Genomic DNA, 22,006 nt, shown 5'->3' with positions numbered 1-22,006 from the left:
TAGCAGGACCTACGACCTTATCTTACTTACTATCTGCAATCTGCACCTGCCCAAGATGAGGACATGTACTTTATAGTACGTTTTATCTGGATTCACACCTTAATGCGGTTTGTTTTTTTGCTGCCGTCTTTACCTTTCTGTTCCCTTGTGTCCATTTTATTTTCTTTAGAATTGTGGAACTTTGCATTGCAGCAGAGCTCAGCCGTCGCCATCATGTCCAGATCATGACCCTCTCGAACCTGTACTTTTAAAAGTAATTTTGTATATACTTGTCTGTCTGATAACCTTTAATGTTTATTAACATGATATAGGAGAGGTCATACTGATGTTAGACTAAAGGAATTTTATGTATGTAGATAAAACATATAGCTTTACGTCTTACTATGAATAATGTTGAACATATGTCTTCAAATTTTATTTTCAAATTAAAAAGTCAAATATTATTACCGTACATTCGTCACAAAGATACACAAAACCAGGCTCATTTACAATTGCTCTCGTTAAACCTCTTAGGGCTCATGCACACATCAGTTATTTTCTACAGCGTGCTATCCGTTTTCTTAACGGATAGCACACTGACCCATTCATTTCTATGGGGCCATGCACATATCCGTTTTGTTGCAGATCCATGTGCCTGATCTGCAAAACACAGAGCAGGTCCTGTCCCTGTCTTGTCTGTTCTATTCAATGGTCCATTAAAAAAACGGACTGCACGCAGAAGTCATCCGTGTGTAATCTGTGAATTGTGGCCATATAAAAGGACAAGGATGTGTGCATGAGGCCTCACAAGAATTTATATTAAAATATATGAATGCTTCATGTGTATTAATTTTCTTTCTGTGCATGGTATTCTATACTGGATATCTGCTCTCTTTCCACATTTTCATTTTTTCTTTGTAAAACTTTTCCTCCTGTGAATCCTAGAAGTCCACCACCAATTGCAGTTGCAATGCCAGCCACTTTAAATCCTGCAAAAAGGCCAACAGGTCCCCCAACTATTCCACCAATAAGCGCACCAGCTGCAGGAAGCAGTGACATCTTATATTCCAATGCCTTGTAAAATAAAAATAAAATGTTAGTGCAAATCCTAAATTCACTATAAAAGTACTAATAAATGTAAAAGAAAGAAGGAATACAATAACTACTTCACGTGGATTTATGATGCCAAGCTTTGAAATGATATCACATTGTAACAGCTGGGATGATATCACACATCTTTAATTTACTGCTATATTATACCATATAGGCTAACCTTATTATTCATTATTTACTATATTCTAAATTGAAGTCTGTTTAGAACAAAAAAGGAAGAGTCTTTAGTACAGAAAGGTTTCTAGATATGAAAAGCATTTTCTAGGACTCTACATTAATGCCAATGTTAAGGATTAGCGTGTGATTAGTGTTTGTCTGACCCATGGTACCCCCACCGATCAGCTGACGCCGCAGCCCCTTCACTATTATGCTAGTACAGCTGTGCTTGAGTACATTCTGCTATGCCTGGTATGGAAACACAGTTATTTACACATTCTCACTTGATTATGGCTAATACCAAGATGTCCATGAAAAGGTTAAGAAATCTGGGTGAAATTTAGTAACATTGCCATTTGCAAATAAAATAAAAGTGAGCCTTGACACAGTACGAGGGTACATTCATGTGAAATCTTTCCTAGACTAAAAATGTAGCAAAGTGTATTATATTTCCTTTTCATCCAGCACTGAGAGAGAGACCGCCTCCTTCCAGACATAAAACAGAAAACCTCCAAGATCGTTTTAAAAGGGGTAACACCTCCAACCTCCTCACATCCTGTTTCCTGTCTATATGACATTTTGAGGAACATGTGGTTCCACTTGGATAACTATCTGGAGCTGCAGAGCCTCTGCCCCTCAACTGTGATCCATATGGGAATAAAAGTTCTGGGTTGCTGGGCACAGGACGCAGTGCTATCTTGAGGGACGTCATCGCCAGAACTGAAGAGTCTACGCGAATGTTGCGATAACAGCGTCGCAGAAAGCGACACCAAATGAAGCGCATGAGGCATGATGCACATTCAAAGGAGGGACTCCAGCTAGCACTTACTTGGAGCGGCTTCCTGAACCTTCAGTGAGAGGCTTCAGTTCTGATCCTATCTCACCTGCAACCATGCCATGACGGTAAACCGGTTGTCTCTGGAGAAGTAAAAGTGGTTTCCCCCACTCTTATCCTTCCCTTTTTAGTGAAAGGGGGAATCTTATCTTAGATCCTGTGCTGAAACTCCTTTTTGTGTTTGTTTTAGGAATGTAAATGTGGCATTTGTAAGAAAAAGCTACCGGGTTCCTATTTAAAATTTTTATGTTAGTAGTGTTTAGACAAAGTCATTTCTGAGGAGTCACCTTCCTTAATTCAAAAAATTAAAAGAGATTGTAAAGTCTGAAGCAAGGAGTTCTATGGGGGAATTTAAGAAAAACTTTCTTAGTACTTATAAGGGGCAGCCCAAAGAACCTCAGAGAAAAGTTCACTCTGACGTTTCTATTAGTAGTGCTTCGGCTGCTAATAAAGTAGGTGAAATATCTGTGGACTCACTCTTCCTCGTGGAAGGAACGATCGGGTCAACCTTGCTTTCAGAGTGAAGACACGCTTTTGCTTAGAGCTGATAGGACCACTATATACCTGGAGATAGCTAAAGAAACAAGGTCCATTGGGGACCAGATGTTTGAAGGTCTAAGACATAGAAAATCTAAAATATGCCCCATACATAAAATTATTAAAGCCCTTGTTAAGAAAGAAAAAAAAAACGGATAGGAAATTTTACATGCCAAGGTCAGTTGAAAGGAAACTTCCTTTTAATGAAGATGTTCCATATTTGCATGGAGCAACAAAATTCGATGAGCCAGCGGTCAAGAGTTCCAAAAAAGCTGCTCTACTCATTGTGGACATGGGGTCATGTCATTAAAAAAAACAAAACGGACAGAAAAGAAGAAATCTAACTAAAAAAGAACTGGTAGGCTTCAACATCTTAAACCAGTTATAGCAGCATTAAATAAATATAAATATATATATATATATATATATATATCTGCATTAAAAATCTAGAGTTTCATATTCAGAACAAGACCCCAGAGAACAGCTTTTGGATTCCATACCAATCATAATTAAAGCAGCAGATTTTATTGCGGATGCCTTAGTGGATAGTTACGATCAAAGAGCAGCATAATCCAACCTTATTTCTCAAACGTTGGAATGATGAGGCAGGTTCCAACGCTAAATTGGGTACTATTCCCGGTGAGTTTCTGTTTAGTACAGCTCTAGATGAGATTTTGGAGAAGGCATCTGACAGAAAGAAATGCTTCCCCATTGCAAGTTTTTTTTTAAATCTAAACGTTCTTTTTGTCCAAAGCAAAGAAAGGAGGAGAATAGAGATTTTAGAAAGTACAAAAACTGAAGGGTCTCCGGTTTAATTTGCAAACCGATGCAATAAAAAAAATAAATTAAAAAATCAACAAATGACACCAGGCCTCAGGTGGGAGGACATCTTTATTTTTTCTTTCAGGCCTGGGAAGGCGTCTATGCAAGCTCGTGCGTCTAAGATATCATAAAAGTAGCCTACCGACTAATGTTAATCCCCCCCACCAAGATGAATCAGGACGACTGATCTTAGGTCAGATTTTGTAAGACAGCTTGCTCTCTTAAAATATATATTGGTTCTGATAGACAAAGGGCTCCTAGTTCAGGTTCCAGAGGTAGAAAGGTGGAGGGGTTTTTACTCTACCCTTGTCTGAGTAAGTAAAATACAACGGTACATATCGTACCATACTAAATCTAAGAGAAATAAACATCTGACTTAGCAAAGATTACAGTTGGAGTCTAGAAAATTGGCTATTTATAATCTATTTATGGACTGTGTGATGGAGTCAATAGTCATCAAATATACCTAAAGTATTACCAAGTCCCAATTCATCCCACTTTACAGAGATTTCCTGGAGTTGCAGTACAAACCGATCATTCAGTCTAGCACATCCAGTACCAAGCTCTTCTCTTTGTAGTGCCAGAAATTATGGCACGAAAAAAGGAGAAAGACATAATTATTTGTTCCTTATCTGGAAGATTTTCGGTACTTAAATATGGTGTTATCTAGGCGCTTAGAGCCTTCGTTTAAGCCTCTGGATAGTATCCCTCTTAAGTTTTTGTCTTACAAAAGAGCTTTTTTTAATCACAATTTCATCTGGATGGTGAGGGGGAAGGATGACTGCCAATTCTGCCACCCCCATATACTAACATATTGGAAGATAGACGTGTAATACTACTTAGCTGGATCTGGTCTAATCAAGACTCTATCACTTACAGAGGATTGTTCTTTCCTCTTTGTCCTAATCCCCTAGGAAGAATACGGAGGAAAAAAATCCATAGGTTGGATGAAGGGAGGTCTCCGATCAAGTATATTGAACTCACTAGGGAGTGGAGGCGTTTCTCTCAACGGTTTGTACAATTTCAGGGCCCAAAAAGGATCGACAGTTAAAGGAACAGTGTCACCAAAATGTTTTTTTTTAATATGTTAAAGATGTTAGTGCTTTATTAAAAACGTTTGGATTCATTTGTGTGTTACTTTTTTTTATTTTTACACTTTTTCTTCCCTATGGGGGGCTGCCATTTTTTTTTCCATTTCTGTATGTGTCGATTAACGACACATACAGACATGGAATACGGCAGCTCCAGTCCCATAGGGACTGCGAACGGGGCCCGTTCCATCCACTATCGTGTACGCCGCTGTGTGGGAACGGCGCATGCGCCGCTCCCACACAGTTAAATTTGAAATGCGCGCCGTCCGGCGCCATTTTCCTGTGGACCGGAAGTCGCGGCCGGACAGTAAGATTACTACTTCCGGTCGCGGCTTCCGGACTTGTGCACATGGAGCAGCGGCAGCAGACGGAACGGATGGACCGGAGGGAGCGGCGGCGACTGGAGCAGGTAAGTTATTTCTATGTATGTTCGTGTTTCAGTGTGTTTACTACTGTATGTTAACCTTCTACACTGTGTGTTAGCTCAAAAAATGGCGACACACAGTGTAGGAGGTTAGACCGTTCAAACCCCTCGTTTCTCCCGGCACTAGCCAGGATAAAGGAGGGGGGGATTCTGAGAGCTCACTAGAGCGAGGGATTTTTACCCAATTTTGCAGCATAAAGCAATGTGGTTGCTTTACCACATGCAATGCTGCAATTTTGGGAATGGCTCCATCTAGTGACCAGTGCTGGGAAATATTATAAATTGAATCCAATTTATAATATTTCCTGACTCGTGAAAAAAAAAAAAAAAATTAGAATAATGTTTAATCACCTACACACTAACTGTTTAACTAAAAAAAAAAAAACATGTTTTGCTGGCAACACATGTCCTTTAAGGGCCTTTTACGCCGGCCGACAATCGGACGGTGCAGAGAGCGCCGATCAACGAGACATATGAACGCTTTTGTCTGCACTATAATCACCCACTGTAAAACCCCCTTTACCAGTAGGACTACCGCTAGGTATTTAGCTTGCTTGTAGTCTCTCGCTTTTTCCGTTATCCCTAGTTTTATTCCATTTCCAACAAAAACTCTTTAATAGGTCCATGAATCTTTCTACAGACTGAGGTGGTTGGGAGTGTTACCCCTTTTAAAGCAGTCTTTGAAGTTTACTGTCCGGTAGGAGGCTGTCTCTCGGTCACCGACACTGTCATGGGCCTATGGAAAACTGATTAATAACAGTTAGTGTATTATCTTCAAACTGCTTATAGCTGTTGCAGCCCACAGCAGTTTCATTATATTGAATATCCAGTTTAAAAACATTTTCCCTATATTTTTATTGCCTTCAGTTTCTATGGCCCTCTTGATCCAGAGGCTGGGAGCAGAAATCTTCTGGTATCCAGTTGGCAACTGTCAAGAAGTGGTTTAGTGCTTGCTTACAGGTCTACTTGTCATCAGAAATGATTGAACTTTTGTCAATACCAACAAAAAAAAAAGGAAAGAGAGCAATCCATTCCAAGACATTTTTTTTTCTTCTTCTTCTTCTTCTTCTTGTTATTGTAGAATGGTGTAGAATGGTTTATTTCTATTTTTGAAGGAAATGGTTATTACAGCAGCAGAAGCCACTAAATCAAGCAGGTTACAATTTGAGAGTATGAGCTTGTTCACATTCATGTTTTTCAGATCTGTGTTCCCTTAAAAAGAAGGCAATTCAGATCTTAAGGGGTTTTCCAGTCCCAAAAAATTTCCAGTCCCATCTACGGATGTGGCCATCTTTATCTTGACTCTGATAACTTGATGCAACGTGATATCACACAACAAAAGCCATTGGAAAGTCATTGAAAAAGTCAAGATATAGGATCTTGCCACTGTGTATTTAATGCCTTAAAAGTTCAAATAAAGACGGCTACATCTGTATATGTGATTTGTCGGATTCAGCACCCCTGCCGATCAGATGTTTTGAAGGGGTCACATTGCTCATACGAGCACTGCTTCCCCTTCATGTCTACTTGCTCACTGTGAATAGTCAACACACAGCGGCGGTTCACAATATAACAGCCTTCTCCCATTCACTTGAATGGGAAAAGGCTGTAATACTGTGAACCGCCACTACAAGTGTGTCGACGATTCACAGCGATCAAGTAGAAATGAAGGGGAAGCAGCGCTCATACGGCCCACGAGCGCCATGACCATGGAAACTAGAATGCTCCTCCGACTCCTTTACCAGTCTACCATGCTTTGGCCTGCCTGACGGAGAAAAATACCTAACCCACATAGACAAACATAAAATAGAGGGGCGACAACAGGAGCACGCAGGACCCCAATAACACCGAACTTGAGGTATCCCCTTGCTCGTGTGCATTCATAATACACACGAGTACAGTATACCACAATATATAATCCACACAGGTAAAGTATATACCCATATAGTTTGTACTATATATATATAGGTATAAACTGTACCTGTGTGGTATATATATATAAATGTATACTGATTTGTGACTATTGGTTACTACGTCCCTTTTGTCTTGCACTAGTTTTAAAAAATGCCACATATAATGTCTAAAACTCCCTATCAATGAATGGGGGCATTGTTGTACGTTATAGTAGTGTTAAACGTATGTTTGTGACCATCACCCATTGGGCTCCCATGTGAAAAAAAGTATACTGCACAGTATTCTTTTTTTTTACTGTATCCCATTGTTTAGAACAGCACAGTCTATTATACTATTCCATACATTTTTTTTCAATATACCAGCCCGACAGAGGCCAAAAGGACACTTTTTTTGGCCTCTATCAGACTAACGTTACCCTATGAAAATGTTTAGTGTGTACGTCTGGAGCTTTCCGGATAGTAGGAAAAAAGCTATGTGAATGGGGCCTTTTATGTGTATTTTACCTCAGGTCTCACTGTTCTCAGGCTGCTCATATATGCACTACACCATATATATACATAGTATACTTGCAATGCACCATGTATAGCATAGTACACACCAGACATTCCATGGTGTATACGATGCTATACATATAGTTTCTTTTAGCAAAAAACAAGAAAATAGAGATAAAAAATTCAAAATTGCCCATAAGCTTACAAAAAATAAATTAATAAAATCAACATTGTATTTTTAGGCCGCATCGCCCATCCCTACTTGGAGCAGTGGTAATGGATGTTATAAAGCTTCCAAGAAAAACATCCAAAGAACTGCAAACTTTTATATTCAGATAAGAGCAATGTTGAAAACCAATCAATAAGAAAGAAGCTGGGCAAAAATAGATTCCGCACAAGTGTAACAAGGCATATGCCACTGCATATCAATAGTCTCACATTTACAAAAACAGAAAATATCTGGATGTTCCCAAAGCTATTTGGATAATGCTCTTTGGAAAGAAGAGTCAAAAATTTACTTATTAACATCAATTTGATAATGCCTGGTTGTCTGTGACGGATTTATGCAGCAACACAATGATGTGAATGGCTGAGAAGCAACCATGCGTTGTATTGGCCTAGATGAAACATTTCTGTGACCAGATCTGACATGTAGAATGAAATGCTATCGTTTGGTTTAAAAAAAAATATGATGTTTTAATTAATCAATAGTATTCTGAAAAAACAGATAACAAAATATAGGCAGTGTTTGGTTGCAATTATTTCAGCCTAAGGTGGTACTACCAATGAACAAGTTTAGGGGACACTGACTTTCACACAGTGATAACATGTGGGTGCTGGACCCCTTTTTTCCTTAAATATATGCGGTATTGATCTCAAACTGTTTATTCAGGTTCCCCTCCACTAATATAAATAATTTTTTTTAGGTCAGAAAACATTAAGGCCGCATGCACACGAACGTGCTTTTGCTGCCGCAATTCCCACGAAAATCCACAGGAGAATTGCTGCCCCATTCATTCCTATGGGGCCATGCACACGACCGTGGTGCCCAGTCTCATAGTAAATAATGGCCGCGGCCATGTGCACGGCCCGCGATTTGCGGGAGGCTCGCAGGTGACACTCCGCCCCCGGCCGACCCGAAAATCACGGCCGTGCACATGGCTACGGTCGTGTGCACGAGGCCTAAAAGTGTGACAAATTTGCAGTCAGTGGGAGCATAGACTTTTTCAGATCACTCTGAAACTGCACCAATGGTATTTCAACAAAGATAATAGAGTGAAAGTAACTGCTTGCCTGTTTACTGTCGGCTTATGCTACATGGCATTGGTCTCCAACCATTGGCTCTCTCTGGCAAAACTACAACCTCCAGCATGCCCTGACAGTCAAATACTGGGAGCTATGGTTCTGCCATAGATACAAAGCCATATTCTGGAGATCACTGCCACCAAGTAAAACGCATCAGAATTTTTGATCTGTTGTATTTAGTCTGTGCAAACATCAAATAAATATTAGAACTAGAAAAAAAATCAACAACTATATTCTCAACCTTAAAATGTTGACTTTGAAAAAGTACTGAAATGAACTACAGGCAAAATACAGGATGTCTATTTCTTAGTGCTTAAAGAATGAATGTGATGGCATATCACAGTAGAGATTGATTTCCTCTTCACCGCTCCCTCCTTCGTACCCATGTGTCATTTCTTTCTTATTTCCTTAATTGCTGTTTCCCTCAGCATTAAGGACGGCAGATCAATTGGGTTAATACAGAAGATTGCTGCTAGGCACAGTAGCATTGATTCAACAGCAGGAGCATATCCCTACCTTCCCCAGGTTCTTGGTTCCCTCTTCAACATTCACAGCAGCAGTGTTGACATGGTCTTCAATGCTGTCAATCTTCTCCTGCTGAGTCTGGATGCAAAGGAATTATGAGTGAGATTCCTGCTGAGAAGCAGTAGAAAGCCAATACACGCTATTTCATTTTTGTAATCTGGGGCCCTGCAGCAGCTTCCATCTGTAGCCGCACAGCGGTTAATGGCAGTTCACTAATAGCACCTGATAAACAGTGCTCGAAGGGGAAAGAAATTCAACTTAAAGATTTAACTATTTGTCATCCGTCTTCCTTCCACTTTTCGCTTCAAGAATTAGAGTAAACTACATTTACAGCTATGATTGGTCTATGACACAAACACAAACTAGGCAATTATTAACCACTTGCCGCTACAGACATTTTTATTTTTTTCCTCCCCACATTCCAAAACCGGAACCTATTTTTTTCCCCCGACGACGTAGCCGTATAACAGTTTTTTGGATTTATTTTTTTAAAGGACGAGTTGTAATTTTTAATAACAGCATTTAATGCACTACATAATGTTCCAGTAAACTTTCAAAATAAATATTTTATTTCTACGGCGTACATTGAGCAGTAAAAATTATCTTACGTTTATTCTGTGGGTCAATACGAATACGGCGATACCAAATTTATATAGTTTTTTATGTTTTAATGCTTTTCGCAAATAAAAACGATTGGAAAAAAAAACGTGTTTTGTGCCGCCATATTCTGAGACTCCTAATACTTTTGATTTTCTGTTGATGGAGATGTGTGAGGGCTTTGTTTTTGCAGGGCGAGCTGTAGTTTTTTATTGGTGTAATTTTGGTGTACATACGACTTGATAATTTTTTTGGGGAGGTAAATTTACATTCACCCTGCAGGTTAAGGGTTAAATAATGTTATATTGTAATAGTTGGGACTTTTACGCATGCGTCAATACCAATTATGTTTATTTTTTTACATTTTTTCACTTTGGATTTTTTGGTCTATTACTAAAAACCTTAACTATTATTTGTCCCATTAGGGCATTTGAACAAGCGATTGTTAGGGTATGTTCACACGGCTTATTATCGTCTGTTTTCCAGGCCGTAAACGGCCGAAAACTCGCAAGCTGAAAAACGGGCGCGTAAAAAAAACGTTTATGAAAAAGAAGTGCATGTTACTTCTTCAGCCGTTTTTCATAGAAGCTATAGAAAAACAGCTCTGAAAACGGCTGTAAAAAACGCAGCGAAAATCGTGAGTGGCTTAAAAAAACTTCTGAAAATCAGGAGCAGTTTTCTCTTGAAAACAACTCCGTATTTTCAGAAGTTTTTGTTTCTGTGTGTACACATACCCTAACTGGTACATTACTTCTGTATTGCAGTGTATTGTGCTTTCAGCATCCTCCTATGAGCCCTGCTTCTGACCAAGATGGCAGACATCGGCACCTCTCGATTGCGTTGCGGGGGCCGATGGGGTGACAAAGGGCCCCCCTCCTCTATCTCACTATTGACCGCAGCATCTTAGTGGTTAATGCGAGGTGTAATACACAGCTGACACCTGTGGCATATGAAGCAGGCTAGGCCCGTGAGCCCTCTCCATAATCCCTCTATGATTTACATTTTTGTCAAATGTCAGTAAGAGGTTAATGTTAAATAAGCGTAAACAGTTTTAGGGTAAGGCCACACGGTGCAGTTACGGTGCGTTTATGTAGCGTTTTTAAACTGCAGCAAGTCATTTTTCAATAGAAGTCAATGGTGAAATCTTCGTTATGGACAGACATGCGGTTTTCAAACGCAACAAAACCGCGTCAACGACGCACCGTGTGGCCTTTTCCTTAGGATCTGGCTTTTGTTATCATCATGGGTGTCACAGCAGTTATTTTGCAATTTACAACAATGATCAAATTTAGGTCCACATTTACTAAGCAGTACTAGACCTAATGTTAGGAAACGTCTGTTTCTTTAAGGTTGTCATGGCTACTAGCCTAGCTTCTGGGCGGTTTCGGTTTGAGTTGCAGAGCCAATCTCATTTCTCTGTTTGCATCCCATCAAATTCTAGGGTGGAGTATTTAAAGAGGCTCTGTCACCAGATTTTGCAACCCCTATCTGCTATTGCAGCAGATAGGCGCTGCAATGTAGATTACAGTAACGTTTTTATTTTTAAAAAACGAGCATTTTTGGCCAAGTTATGACCATTTTCGTATTTATGCAAATGAGGCTTGCAAAAGTACAACTGGGCGTGTTTAAAGTAAAAGTCCAACTGGGCGTGTATTATGTGTGTTACATCTGGGCGTGTTTACTTCTTTTACTAGCTGGGCGTTCTGATGAGAAGTATCATCCACTTCTCTTCAGAACGCCCAGCTTCTGGCAGTGCAGATCTGTGACGTCACTCACAGGTCCTGCATCGTGTCGGCACCAGAGGCTACAGTTGATTCTGCAGCAGCATCAGCATTTGTAGGTAAGTAGCTACATCGACTTACCTGCAAACGCTGATGCTGCTGCAGAATCATCTGTAGCCTCTGGTGACGATGTGTCCTCGCTCGTCCGACACGATGCAGGACCTGTGAGTGACGACACAGCGTGATCTCTCGAGAACACGCTGTGTCTGCACTGCCAGAAGCTGGGCGTTCTGAAGAGAAGTGGATGATACTTCTCGTCAGAACGCCCAGCTAGTAAAAGTAGTAAACACGCCCCGATGTACGCACATAATACACGCCCAGTTGTACTTTTACTTTTCAACATGCCCAGTTGTACTTTTGCAAGCCTCATTTGCATAAATACGAAAATGGTCATAACTTGGCCAAAAATGCTCGTTTTTTAAAAATAAAAACGTTACTGTAATCTACATTGCAGCGCCTATCTGCTGCAATAGCAGATAGGGGTTGCAAAATCTGGTGACAGAGCCTCTTTAAGTCTGGTCAGTTCCTTCGTTTGTACTTGTGAATTTCTTGGTGTACGCAAGTATCGGATCTAGCTCCTGATTATACCCTGTATTACCTGACTGGATTCTTGGAACTGGACCTCGGCTTTGTCTTTGGATTAACCCTTTTGCTCACGGATTTGGAAATTCTGCTCTCGGCTGGTTTTGACCTGTGCAACTCCTGGCATCTTCTGTTTTGTGATTTGGACTTAGTCTCTCCTGCTTGTGAACTCTGTTCGCTGATTTCCCCTCTGGCTTGTCCAGTTTTCAGTTCTGGTATAGCCTGCATTGCACCTCCTGTCCAACACCGTATTCTGTTAATGCAACCTGGGTTCTATACAGTCAAATCCAACCTGCCTTGCGGTGGGCTCTGGTGAAGAACATAGAGTAGCCTAACTGTATGTTCACACTGAGTTTTTTGCAGGCTGAAAATTCTGCCTTAAAATTCCGTCTGGAATTTTGAGGCAGATTTTGATCTGCCTGCACGCAGTTTGCCAAGTTTTTTGCAGCGTTTTTCACCCACGGCCATTGGGCGCCGCGGGCAAAAACGCAGCGGAAAACGCTTTCTCTACCTCCCATTATCAATGGGAGGTCCGAGACATAAACGCCCGAAGATAGAGCATGTCGCTTCTTTTTCCCGCGAGCCGGTTTTACTGCTCGCAAGAAAAAAGCGCCTCCGCCTCCCATTGAAATCAAAAAGTGTGTAAAAAAAAACTCTGTGTGAACAGGGACTTAGACTCTGCTGATCAGAGTAGTGACAGATTTGAGGTAGTGGATTATTTGTACGCTTAATCCAGACAGTCTCCAGCTGCCTTTGGGGAATCGCTTACAGGGCAAATCCATAAACGTGCACTCTGGAAATTGCTCAACTAGTGATTCCATTACACTTAAATCAAAATCAGGATTAATTAAACATGTAACCTCGATTACTATTAATGAGCAATTATTTAGGCCACACGTCTTTTTGCATGCCACCTCCCGACTGCTGTTTATATAATACCCTCTGACACTGCCCCCACACAGTAAATTGCCCCACAGTGCTCACCACACCGTATAATGACCCACAACTGCCCCCACACATTATAATGCCGCCATAGCTGCCCCCACACAGTATAATTCCCCTAAAGCTGCCCCCCACAGCATATTGCCCCCATAACTCCCCTCCACACAGTATAATGCCCCGCATAACTGCCCTCCACACAGTATAATGCCCCGCATAACTGCCCTCCACACAGTATAATGCCCCGCATAACTGCCCTCCACACAGTATAATGCCCCGCATAACTGCCCTCCACACAGTATAATGCCCCCATAACTGCCCTCCACACAGTATAGTGCCCCCATAACTGCCCTCCACACAGTATAATGCCCCATAGCTGCCCCCACACAGTGTAATGCCCCCATAGCTGCCCCCACACAGTGTAATGCCCCGTTTATAGCTGGCCTCAACACAGTACAATGCCCCCTATAGCTCAGTATGCCTTACATAACTGCCCCACACAATATAGTACCCCCATAGCTGCCCTCCATACAGTATAAAGACCCCCATAGCTGCCCCCACACTGTATAATGCTCCACAGCGGCCCCACACTGTATAATGCACCCATAGCTACCCCCACACAGCCTCAATAGTGCCTAATATAATAAATACTCACGTAATCCCGTTCCAAACGATGAGAGGAGGAAATCGCTCTGCCCCTCTGGTCTGTGTGGCACCATAACATCACTGCCTTAGGCCGGTCTGGGCCGAGCTGTGAGCGTCCGGCGATACATAGGGAATGGTAGAGAAGGGACCTTAAAGGGGTTGTCCGAGATATATTTTTACAGTAAATTTAAACCCACAATGCACATATTTACAGTTTAATAATATACTTACCTGTGCAATCTTGCTTCTGTTCTCCTCTCTGGCTGCTCTTTTCTTCGGATCACATGACTTCTGACGTCACTTTTTCATCCTCATCCACTGTCGTGTCGTGTCGTATCCCGATCACATGGTCTCGCCCCAGAGAGACCTCGGATGGGATACGACACGTCACTGGTGACGTGTCGTTTCTGCGGGTGCTGGTTGCTTAGTGCCCGCCCAGCCTATGCAGCTTTTCACTGTGAGCGCGCTTATGCGTGTTCACAGTGAAAAAGGACGGCACCTGGGACTAGCACAGTTTACGTGGTACAGTGGCAGCATCTGTACTTTTACTTCTTACGCTGCCAAAGCCTACACATAGTAGGCTTTGATAAGGATTCTATAACACGCAGCACACGGGCCGCATGCAGCCTTGCAGCCCAGCTTGTAGCTTTCCTTAGCGTGGGAAAGCTACAAGCAGGGCTGTGACTGGTGAGTCTTACAGTCACTCCCAGTGCACACTGCATGCGGCAGCCAGTCTGACTGAGTCTCTGACCAGTCACCACCCACACGCAGCAGACACACAGACGTTGCCAGCAGGATAGATTGAAATAGTGCCTGTCACTATTCAATAAACCCTCAACTACTACTGTTTCGCAGGTATTGAATATGACAGCTTGTATAGTGTAGTGGTTAGCTTAGCTGGTCGCTGGTTCAAAGCCCAGCAGGGTTGTATTTTTTATTTATTTTTAATATATATTATTAATATCTTAGTTGTATTAGGCTAAGTTCACACTAGAATTAATATATGTTTACCTCTCTTCCATCAGAGGAAGAGAGGATCGATACGTTAAACGGAAAGCAACGGTTCCATTAGAATTACCATTGCTTTCAATGGTAATTCTTTTGTATCAGTTGCTTTCCGTTTGTCTCCGTTCGCTAGGTTTCCATTCTTTTGAACGTAAATACAAGTTCTGCAGACTGCACTTTAAAAAAACCGGAAACTTAGCGAACGGAGACAAACGGAAAGCAACTGATACAAAAGAATTACCATTGAAAGCAATGGTAATTCTAATGGAACCATTGCTTTCCGTTTAACGTATCGATCCTCTCTTCCTCTGACGGAAGAGAGGTAAACGTATAGAAACGCTAGTGTGAAAGAAGCCTTAGGGCCTGTTCACATCAGCGTTGGCTTTCCGTTCCGGGGTTCCGTCTGAGGTTTCCGTCGGGTGAACCCTGCAACGGAAAGTCAAACTGAAACCACAGCTTCCGTTTCAGTCACCATTGATATCAATGGTGACGGAAACATTGCTAATGGTTTACGTTGGTCACCATTCTGGCAGGTTTCAGTTTTTCCGATGGAATCAATAGCATCGAAGCATCCCTCATTTTTTTTTTCCTTAGGGCCTGTTCACATCACCGTTCATTTCAGTTCTGCGGTTCCGTCCGAGGGTTCCGTCGGGTGAACCCCGCAACGGAAAGTGAAACTGACAGCACAGCTTCCGTTTCAGTCACCATTAATGTCAATGGTGACGGAAACATCGCTAATGCTTTCCGTTCGTCACCATTCCGTCTGGTTTCCGGTTTTCTGACGGAATCAATAACGCAGTTGACTACGCTATTGATTCCGTCGGGAAACCAGCCGGAATGGAACGGAAAGCATTAGCGATGTTTTCGTCACCATTGAGATCAATAGTGACTGAAATGGAAGCTGTGCTGTCAGTTTCACCTTCCGTTGCGGGGTTCACCCGACGGAACCCTCCAACGGAACCCCGGAACGGATATGAACGGTGATGTGAACAGGCCCTAAGTTGTTATTATGTGTTTTTTACAGATTGGGTCCTTGGTACTACATCAAGTTCAAGGACTACTTCAATGACACCTTTTTTATTTTGAATAAAATCGTTAACCAGTGTTGTGTGTGTTATTTTATTTAATTACAATATTTTTTCTATGTCCTTCTCATTTATTTTAAAATTTATTACTAGTGCATTATTAATGGCCACTGTCTAAGGGCGGATTCACACGAACGTGATTTGCGTACGTGCAGCCCGCGTGGTTTTCACGCGGGTCGCACAGACCTATGGGGCAGTGCAGACAGTCCGTGAGTTTTGCGCAGCATGAGTCCGCTGCGTAAAACTCATGACATGTTCTATATTTAGGCGTTTTTCGCGCATCACGCACCCATTGAAGTCAATGGGTGCGTGAAAATGACGCGCACCCCAGGGAAGCCTTTATTCGCGCAACAACAGTAAAAGAATGAATGTAAACAGAAAAGCACCACGTGCTTTTCTGTTTACAAACATCCAAACGCAGTGTCATAATGATGGCGGCTGCGCGAAAAGCACGCAGCCGCGCATCCATATGAACATGACACACGGAGCTGTCAAGTGCCTTTTGCGCACGCAAAACCCTGCGGTTTTTGCGTGCACAAAATGCACACGCTCGTGTAAATCCGCCCTAACAGCGTCCATTAGTAAGGCTTCATGCACACAAGCGTGTGTATTTTCCACGCGTGAAAAACTTGCGTCAATCCCGTCCGTGTGTGTGCGTTATGCATCAGTGTGCTTTTCGATTGTCATGCGTTATTCACGCACTCACAAAGCCAGCCCATTTTTTTTATTTTTTCCACCAAATTGCTGCGTAAATCACGCACCAAACACGCGTGTGCGGTGCGTGGTTTTCACACACGCATTGACTTCAATGTGAGTGTAGGTGCATGATAACGCACCAATAGAGGACAAGCAGTATGTTTCACGCAGCGGACACTCGCTGCGTGAAAAGTCATGCATGTGTGAACGGCCCCATTGAAATAAATGGGTCGCGTGTGTTGTGCGTTTTTGCTAAGCACACGGACGTGATTCACGCTTGTGTAACTCGTGCCTAAGGCCCCATTCACACCAGGGTGAATCTCGTCCGTGTGCTTATCGTCGAAACCACGCACAGCACACGCGACCCATTTATTTCAATGGGGCCATTCACACTTGCGTGACTTTTCACGCAGCGAGAGTCCGCTGCGTGAAACATACTGCATGTCCTCTATTGGTGCGTTATCATGCACCTACACTCACATTGAAGTCAATGCGTGCGTGAAAACCACGCACCGCACACGCGTGTTTGGTGCTTGATTTACGCAGCAATTTGGTGGAAAATGTGAAAAACATAATGGGGAGGATAACATTTGCTCACCATCCTTCAAGAATGTCAGCAAGGAAACAAGTCCTGTGAAGGATGTCAGCGGGGAGGAGCAAGGACAGCTCACATGAACTCTTGGAAGGTACGTGCACGCTCATTGCAGCCTGAAATGCATGCAGGGAAAACAAGTTTCATCAGAAGGAAAGATCAACAAACCAGAGCTGAACTGCATGTAAACAAACTGTGCTAAATTCAAAGAAGAGATGTGGTAAGTAGAATTATTTTTTTTAAATAATGCTTTATTTAGGTTGTCTGTATAAGGGGTAATGTATGACACCGTTTTTGTAAACATTTTGGTATCTCGGACAACCCCTTTAAGGCTCCCTGCTGTACCATTGGATGCATCCTGAGGACATAGATACAGTTAAAACCGGAAAAAACCCCAAAAAAACAAACGGTTATTTTTCGATGAATTGCCCAGCCGTACTAAGCAGTATGCCAGTTTGAGTAATCTGCACAAAGAAGTCACAAACAATGACATGCACCTTGTATCATCACACGCCAAATTTGAAAAGGGACAAAAAAGTGGGTGTGGTCTCCAAAGAGACATAGTTTATTGCACATTTATTAAGGTAAACCAAGTGAAAATGGCGCAAATCTATGCCTGATCAGAGCAGGCATAGTTTTTCTGTCGGAGTTCAAAATGCGCCAAATTTATTAAGAGGTGTGCACCTTTTAATACATTTGGTGCAAATCCCTCGAATTGCCTTCTTTAATTAGACTGGTGTAAAAAGAGTCAGTCTTCGTAAATGTGGGCCTTAGTATAAGAAACGGCAATCTATTTGTGCAAATAGTATATTGGTAATAAATTAGTAGTGTAAATGTGTATATGTGTATGTATAATCCGTTTTTATTGTTTTTGATACAAGAAATGAATAACATGTAACAGCAAGATGGTTGCGCAGGATCAACAAGAAAACAGGAAAGGATCATGTAGAGTGCTCCAATATACACAACCATCATCATCAATACAAACCTCTCTATTTGTTTTGGACATATGAGGGACAGTATACGTCTGACTATCGATAGTATAGTTTCATGGTGGAGAAAGGAAACTGGGAAAAAAATATGGTGGGTGTCTAACTGTATTAACGTGAGGTAGCTCTAAATAATAGACACAAGAGAAGAAAGAAAGAACAAACAAAGACATAAGAAGAAACAAAGAGAGAAGGGAGAGAAAAAAAAAAGGGCGGTATGTTCACACAGTGTTTTCAGGCGTATTTTGCGGCGTAAGCGCCTTGAAATATGCCTGGAAAAACACCACTGAAAAGCCAACAAACAGTTTCCCATTGAAACCAATGGGAAAAACGACGTTTTGTTCAGACAGTGCGTTGTTTTTTTGCACCACTGTTTTAAAAATAATGCGTAAAAAGGACCAGCACGTCATTTCTTGAGCTGTTTTTGGAGCTGTTTTTCATAGAGTCAATTGAAAAACAGCTCCAAAAACGGCTAAAATAAAAAAACGCCTCAAAAAACGTTTCTTGGTTCAAAAACGTCTGAAAATAAGAGGCAGTTTTCCCTTGAAAACCGGACTGTAATTTTCATACTTGTGCGTGTAGCCTCAGGTTACGGAATACAAGAGAAGTCTCCATCCGATCTAATCTAGCAGGCCCTGAATCTCAGAGGAAACGTAAAAGGTAATCCATGGTTGTCAAGGAACTGTAAATTTACTGGAATTGGTAGAGACCCCGACAACCATTTCTCCATCCGCATATTAAAGCTAACCTCCTGAACCCACTTTACCTTAGTCGGCGGTAAAGGATCTTTCCAATGCTTAGGGATGACTGTGGATGCTGCCGCTAACAAGTGATAGAGGAGGGACTTCTTAATATTAGATAAAGAGCCAGGTATGATGGAAAGCAATGCCATCTGAGTGGTGAGGATCACCAATTTCCCAGTTCCAGTTTTGTGAAAAAGTGTAATCAAGTTCCAGAAGGGATGAATCTTGGGGCAATCCCACTGTACGTGCAGCATAGTTTCCCTGTCAGAGCCGCACCACCAACATCTGTCAGAAACGGAGGGGTAAAGTTCATGGAGCACTGATGAACACCTGTGCCACCGGGCAGTATTTTAAAGTAGAGACTGACCGTTCCCATTCCCAGGCTGCAGCATAGGTTGGTCTATCGGAGGAGTCAAAAGCATATTATAAATCAGCAAAAAGAACGTGGGCTGGAGGTGAAGATTTCAAGAAAAACACGCTTCAAAAGGTGTCAGTGATGAAACAAAATGGGTGTCATGGTTAGAGGACCTGATAAAGGGGCAAAGCTGTAGATGCTTTATCCAAGAGAGGGGCACCCCAGGATTGTGCGCCTCAAGGGCTTCGAACAATAAAATGGAGGAGCCACCCAGATCATGATGGAATCTAATATTAGATGCTCTCCAGCGCAAGGTTAAGGCTGGACTGTGGAAAAGCGTTGTTAAGGGACCTTCTTAATAGAAAACCCTCCCATGAACTAAATAAGCTGCAGAAAAAACAGATGGCCACGGTAGGATATGTGGATGTACTATCTCCCGTTCCATATCTACCCATCAGTAATCTGTGGAAATGCCAGTCAACTAGTCTCAGAAGGACTGCTGCCATGTAAAAAAGGTTAGGGTCTGGTAGACCTGACCCCCCCCCCCCCCCTGCAGCCTTCAAAGACTGATTCTGCTCTTGCCTTTACTTCATTCAACCTTTACTTAATTTAAACTCTGTAGTATTTTAAAAAACGAGCTTGCGGGTTTTATTGGAAAAACCTGAAAAAGAAACAAAGACCTAAGTAGGACATCCATTTTCTGTACATTAATCCTGCCGAACCGTGACCGGTATTTTTTTAAATTATATTTACACAGGTCCGTTCAAGAAGGAGATAGTATTTAATTCTATAGAGCTGAGATAATTCGTAGGGTATATTGATACCAAGATATTGAATGGCAGAGCTCTTCCACATAAAGGGAAACTGATGGGACTATCACGTTTTAAGATCTCTGTTTTCGTGAGATTTACCTTAAAATTATTAAATTGGCCAAACCTAGTGAACTCCTGTAGGACGGAGGGTAAGGAGATTTGGGGTTGGGAGACATACAACAATAGGTAGTCAACATAGAGCACAGTTTTGATTTGATGAGGACCAATCTGAAAAACGTGCATGCTGGGGCTTTTACGGAGAGTCAAAATATAGATTTTGCTGATACCCTCACTTATTTATATATACAAAGTGAGTTATGGGGAACCACAAGGTGTACACCACCAATTAATGTAATTTATTATATTTTGGAAGTAGGGAGAAAATTACTGGTGGTCTGATTAACTTGCTCTGCAAGTCAGCTGTCTTTGTACGCGCTGTCAGGGATTCACCCTGCAGCGTTTGTCAAAATTCAAAAATTCACGTCCCGCTCTCCTACAGGGAGCAGTGCTTTTATAAGTGAGTCTTTGCAGACTTATAGTTCTTTAATTGTTGTTGGACGCGCGTGTCGGGTGTCCAGTCATATTAATGAACTCAATGCATAAGGTCTTAGCCTAATTCAATGCTGCTACCAACAACAATTAAAGAACTATAAGTCTGCAAAGACTCACTTATAAAAGCACTGCTCCCTGTAGGAGAGCGGGACGTGAATTTTTGAATTTTGACAAACGCTGCAGGGTGAATCCCTGACAGCGCGTACAAAGACAGCTGACTTGCAGAGCAAGTTAATCAGACCACCAGTAATTTTCTCCCTACTTCCAAAATATAATTAATAGGCTTTTACGGAGAGCCATCGCCAAGTGTTCCATGACCAGTACACAGAGCAAGGGGGTCAGGAGGTATCCTTTTCTGTTGACGTTAGGGATTGACCCAGATAGAATCTCAGTCCTAACTTGCGCTGGTGGATTATGATAAAGGGATAATACTTTCCGAGAGAAACCCGAGGCACAGCCAATTTGTTCTAGAGAAACCCTCAGAAATCACCAGTGTACACTGTCAAAAGCCTTCTCCGCATCGAGACCCAGAGACTTCGCTCTAGTCATTAGGAGCAGGGTCTTGTTGGTGTTATCCCTAGCTTCCCTCCGTGCACGAACCCTACCTGAACACTGTGGATCAAAGACGGGAGGATTGGGTCTAACCTATTGGCCACAATTTTAGAGAACAGCATGACATCTACATTAATCAATGAATGGGCCAATTGAAGGCTTGGGCATCACCGATATGTGGGCCGTCAATGATTGGCGAAGAAGGGGAGACCTGATTAAATACTCTGTTAAAGAAAGGAGAAAGGGACTTTCTAAACATTTTTTATGAAATACGGGCGTGAAGCCATCAGGTCCATGGGACTTGATAACTGGGGTATTTTCGATTAGCCAGATCCACTTAGGTATCTGAAAAGGCAGCATCAATGAAATCTAACTTCCTCAGAAATTTGCGGAAGGGTCGTTTCTTCAACATAATCTGTAATCTTAGCCTGTAAAGTAGTAAGGGCCATATCACTAAATTGCCCTTTAATATTATATATGTCATGATAGTATGCTCTAAACTTGTCAGCAATGGCAATGGGATCATGCACATCCTGCCTGCTGGCAGTATGTGACGCTAGTTAGTGAAGGAGCCATATTTATTAGACTGTACATAGAAAAACCTCATATTGATCTCAAACCCAAAAGTATTTCTCAACGAAGAGAGTTTTAAGTTCCTCCCTAGTGTTTAGCAGTTCATTGAGGGTGGATTAGGAGCAATCACATTCACGGGTCATCTGTAAGAAATGGATTTTAGATTGCAAGGACGACGCTCTCATAGCCCATTCGTTTTTCAGACGGTACCCATGTTTTATAACCAACCTCCGGAGAATCACCAAAAAGTTATTGATAGTAGAGCGTACATCTGCCGAACATACAATGTCTTTCATGAAGTTATCGTTAAGTCTCC

At 41.9% G+C, this 22,006-nt stretch overlaps 1 protein-coding gene across 1 annotated transcript in view; it reads right to left on the bottom strand.

Annotated features, from left to right (window-relative positions):
* Positions 1-400: 400 nt before the first annotated feature.
* Positions 401-22,006, bottom strand: part of STX17 (syntaxin 17) — a 149,128-nt gene continuing 127,522 nt past the window's right edge. The window contains exons 7-8 of the mRNA XM_075826887.1: positions 9,184-9,270; positions 401-1,053 (exon numbers count right to left, since the gene is read on the bottom strand). Of these exons, the coding sequence (XP_075683002.1) occupies positions 826-1,053; positions 9,184-9,270 (315 nt within the window). The 3' untranslated portion in view covers positions 401-825. The remainder of the gene's footprint in view (positions 1,054-9,183; positions 9,271-22,006) is intronic.

This window comes from Rhinoderma darwinii, chromosome 5, assembly GCF_050947455.1.
Source record: "Rhinoderma darwinii isolate aRhiDar2 chromosome 5, aRhiDar2.hap1, whole genome shotgun sequence".
Taxonomy (NCBI): Eukaryota; Metazoa; Chordata; class Amphibia; order Anura; family Rhinodermatidae; genus Rhinoderma; species Rhinoderma darwinii.
Note: the sequence above shows the minus strand (reverse complement) of the source record. Positions and strands in the feature narration are given on the sequence as shown.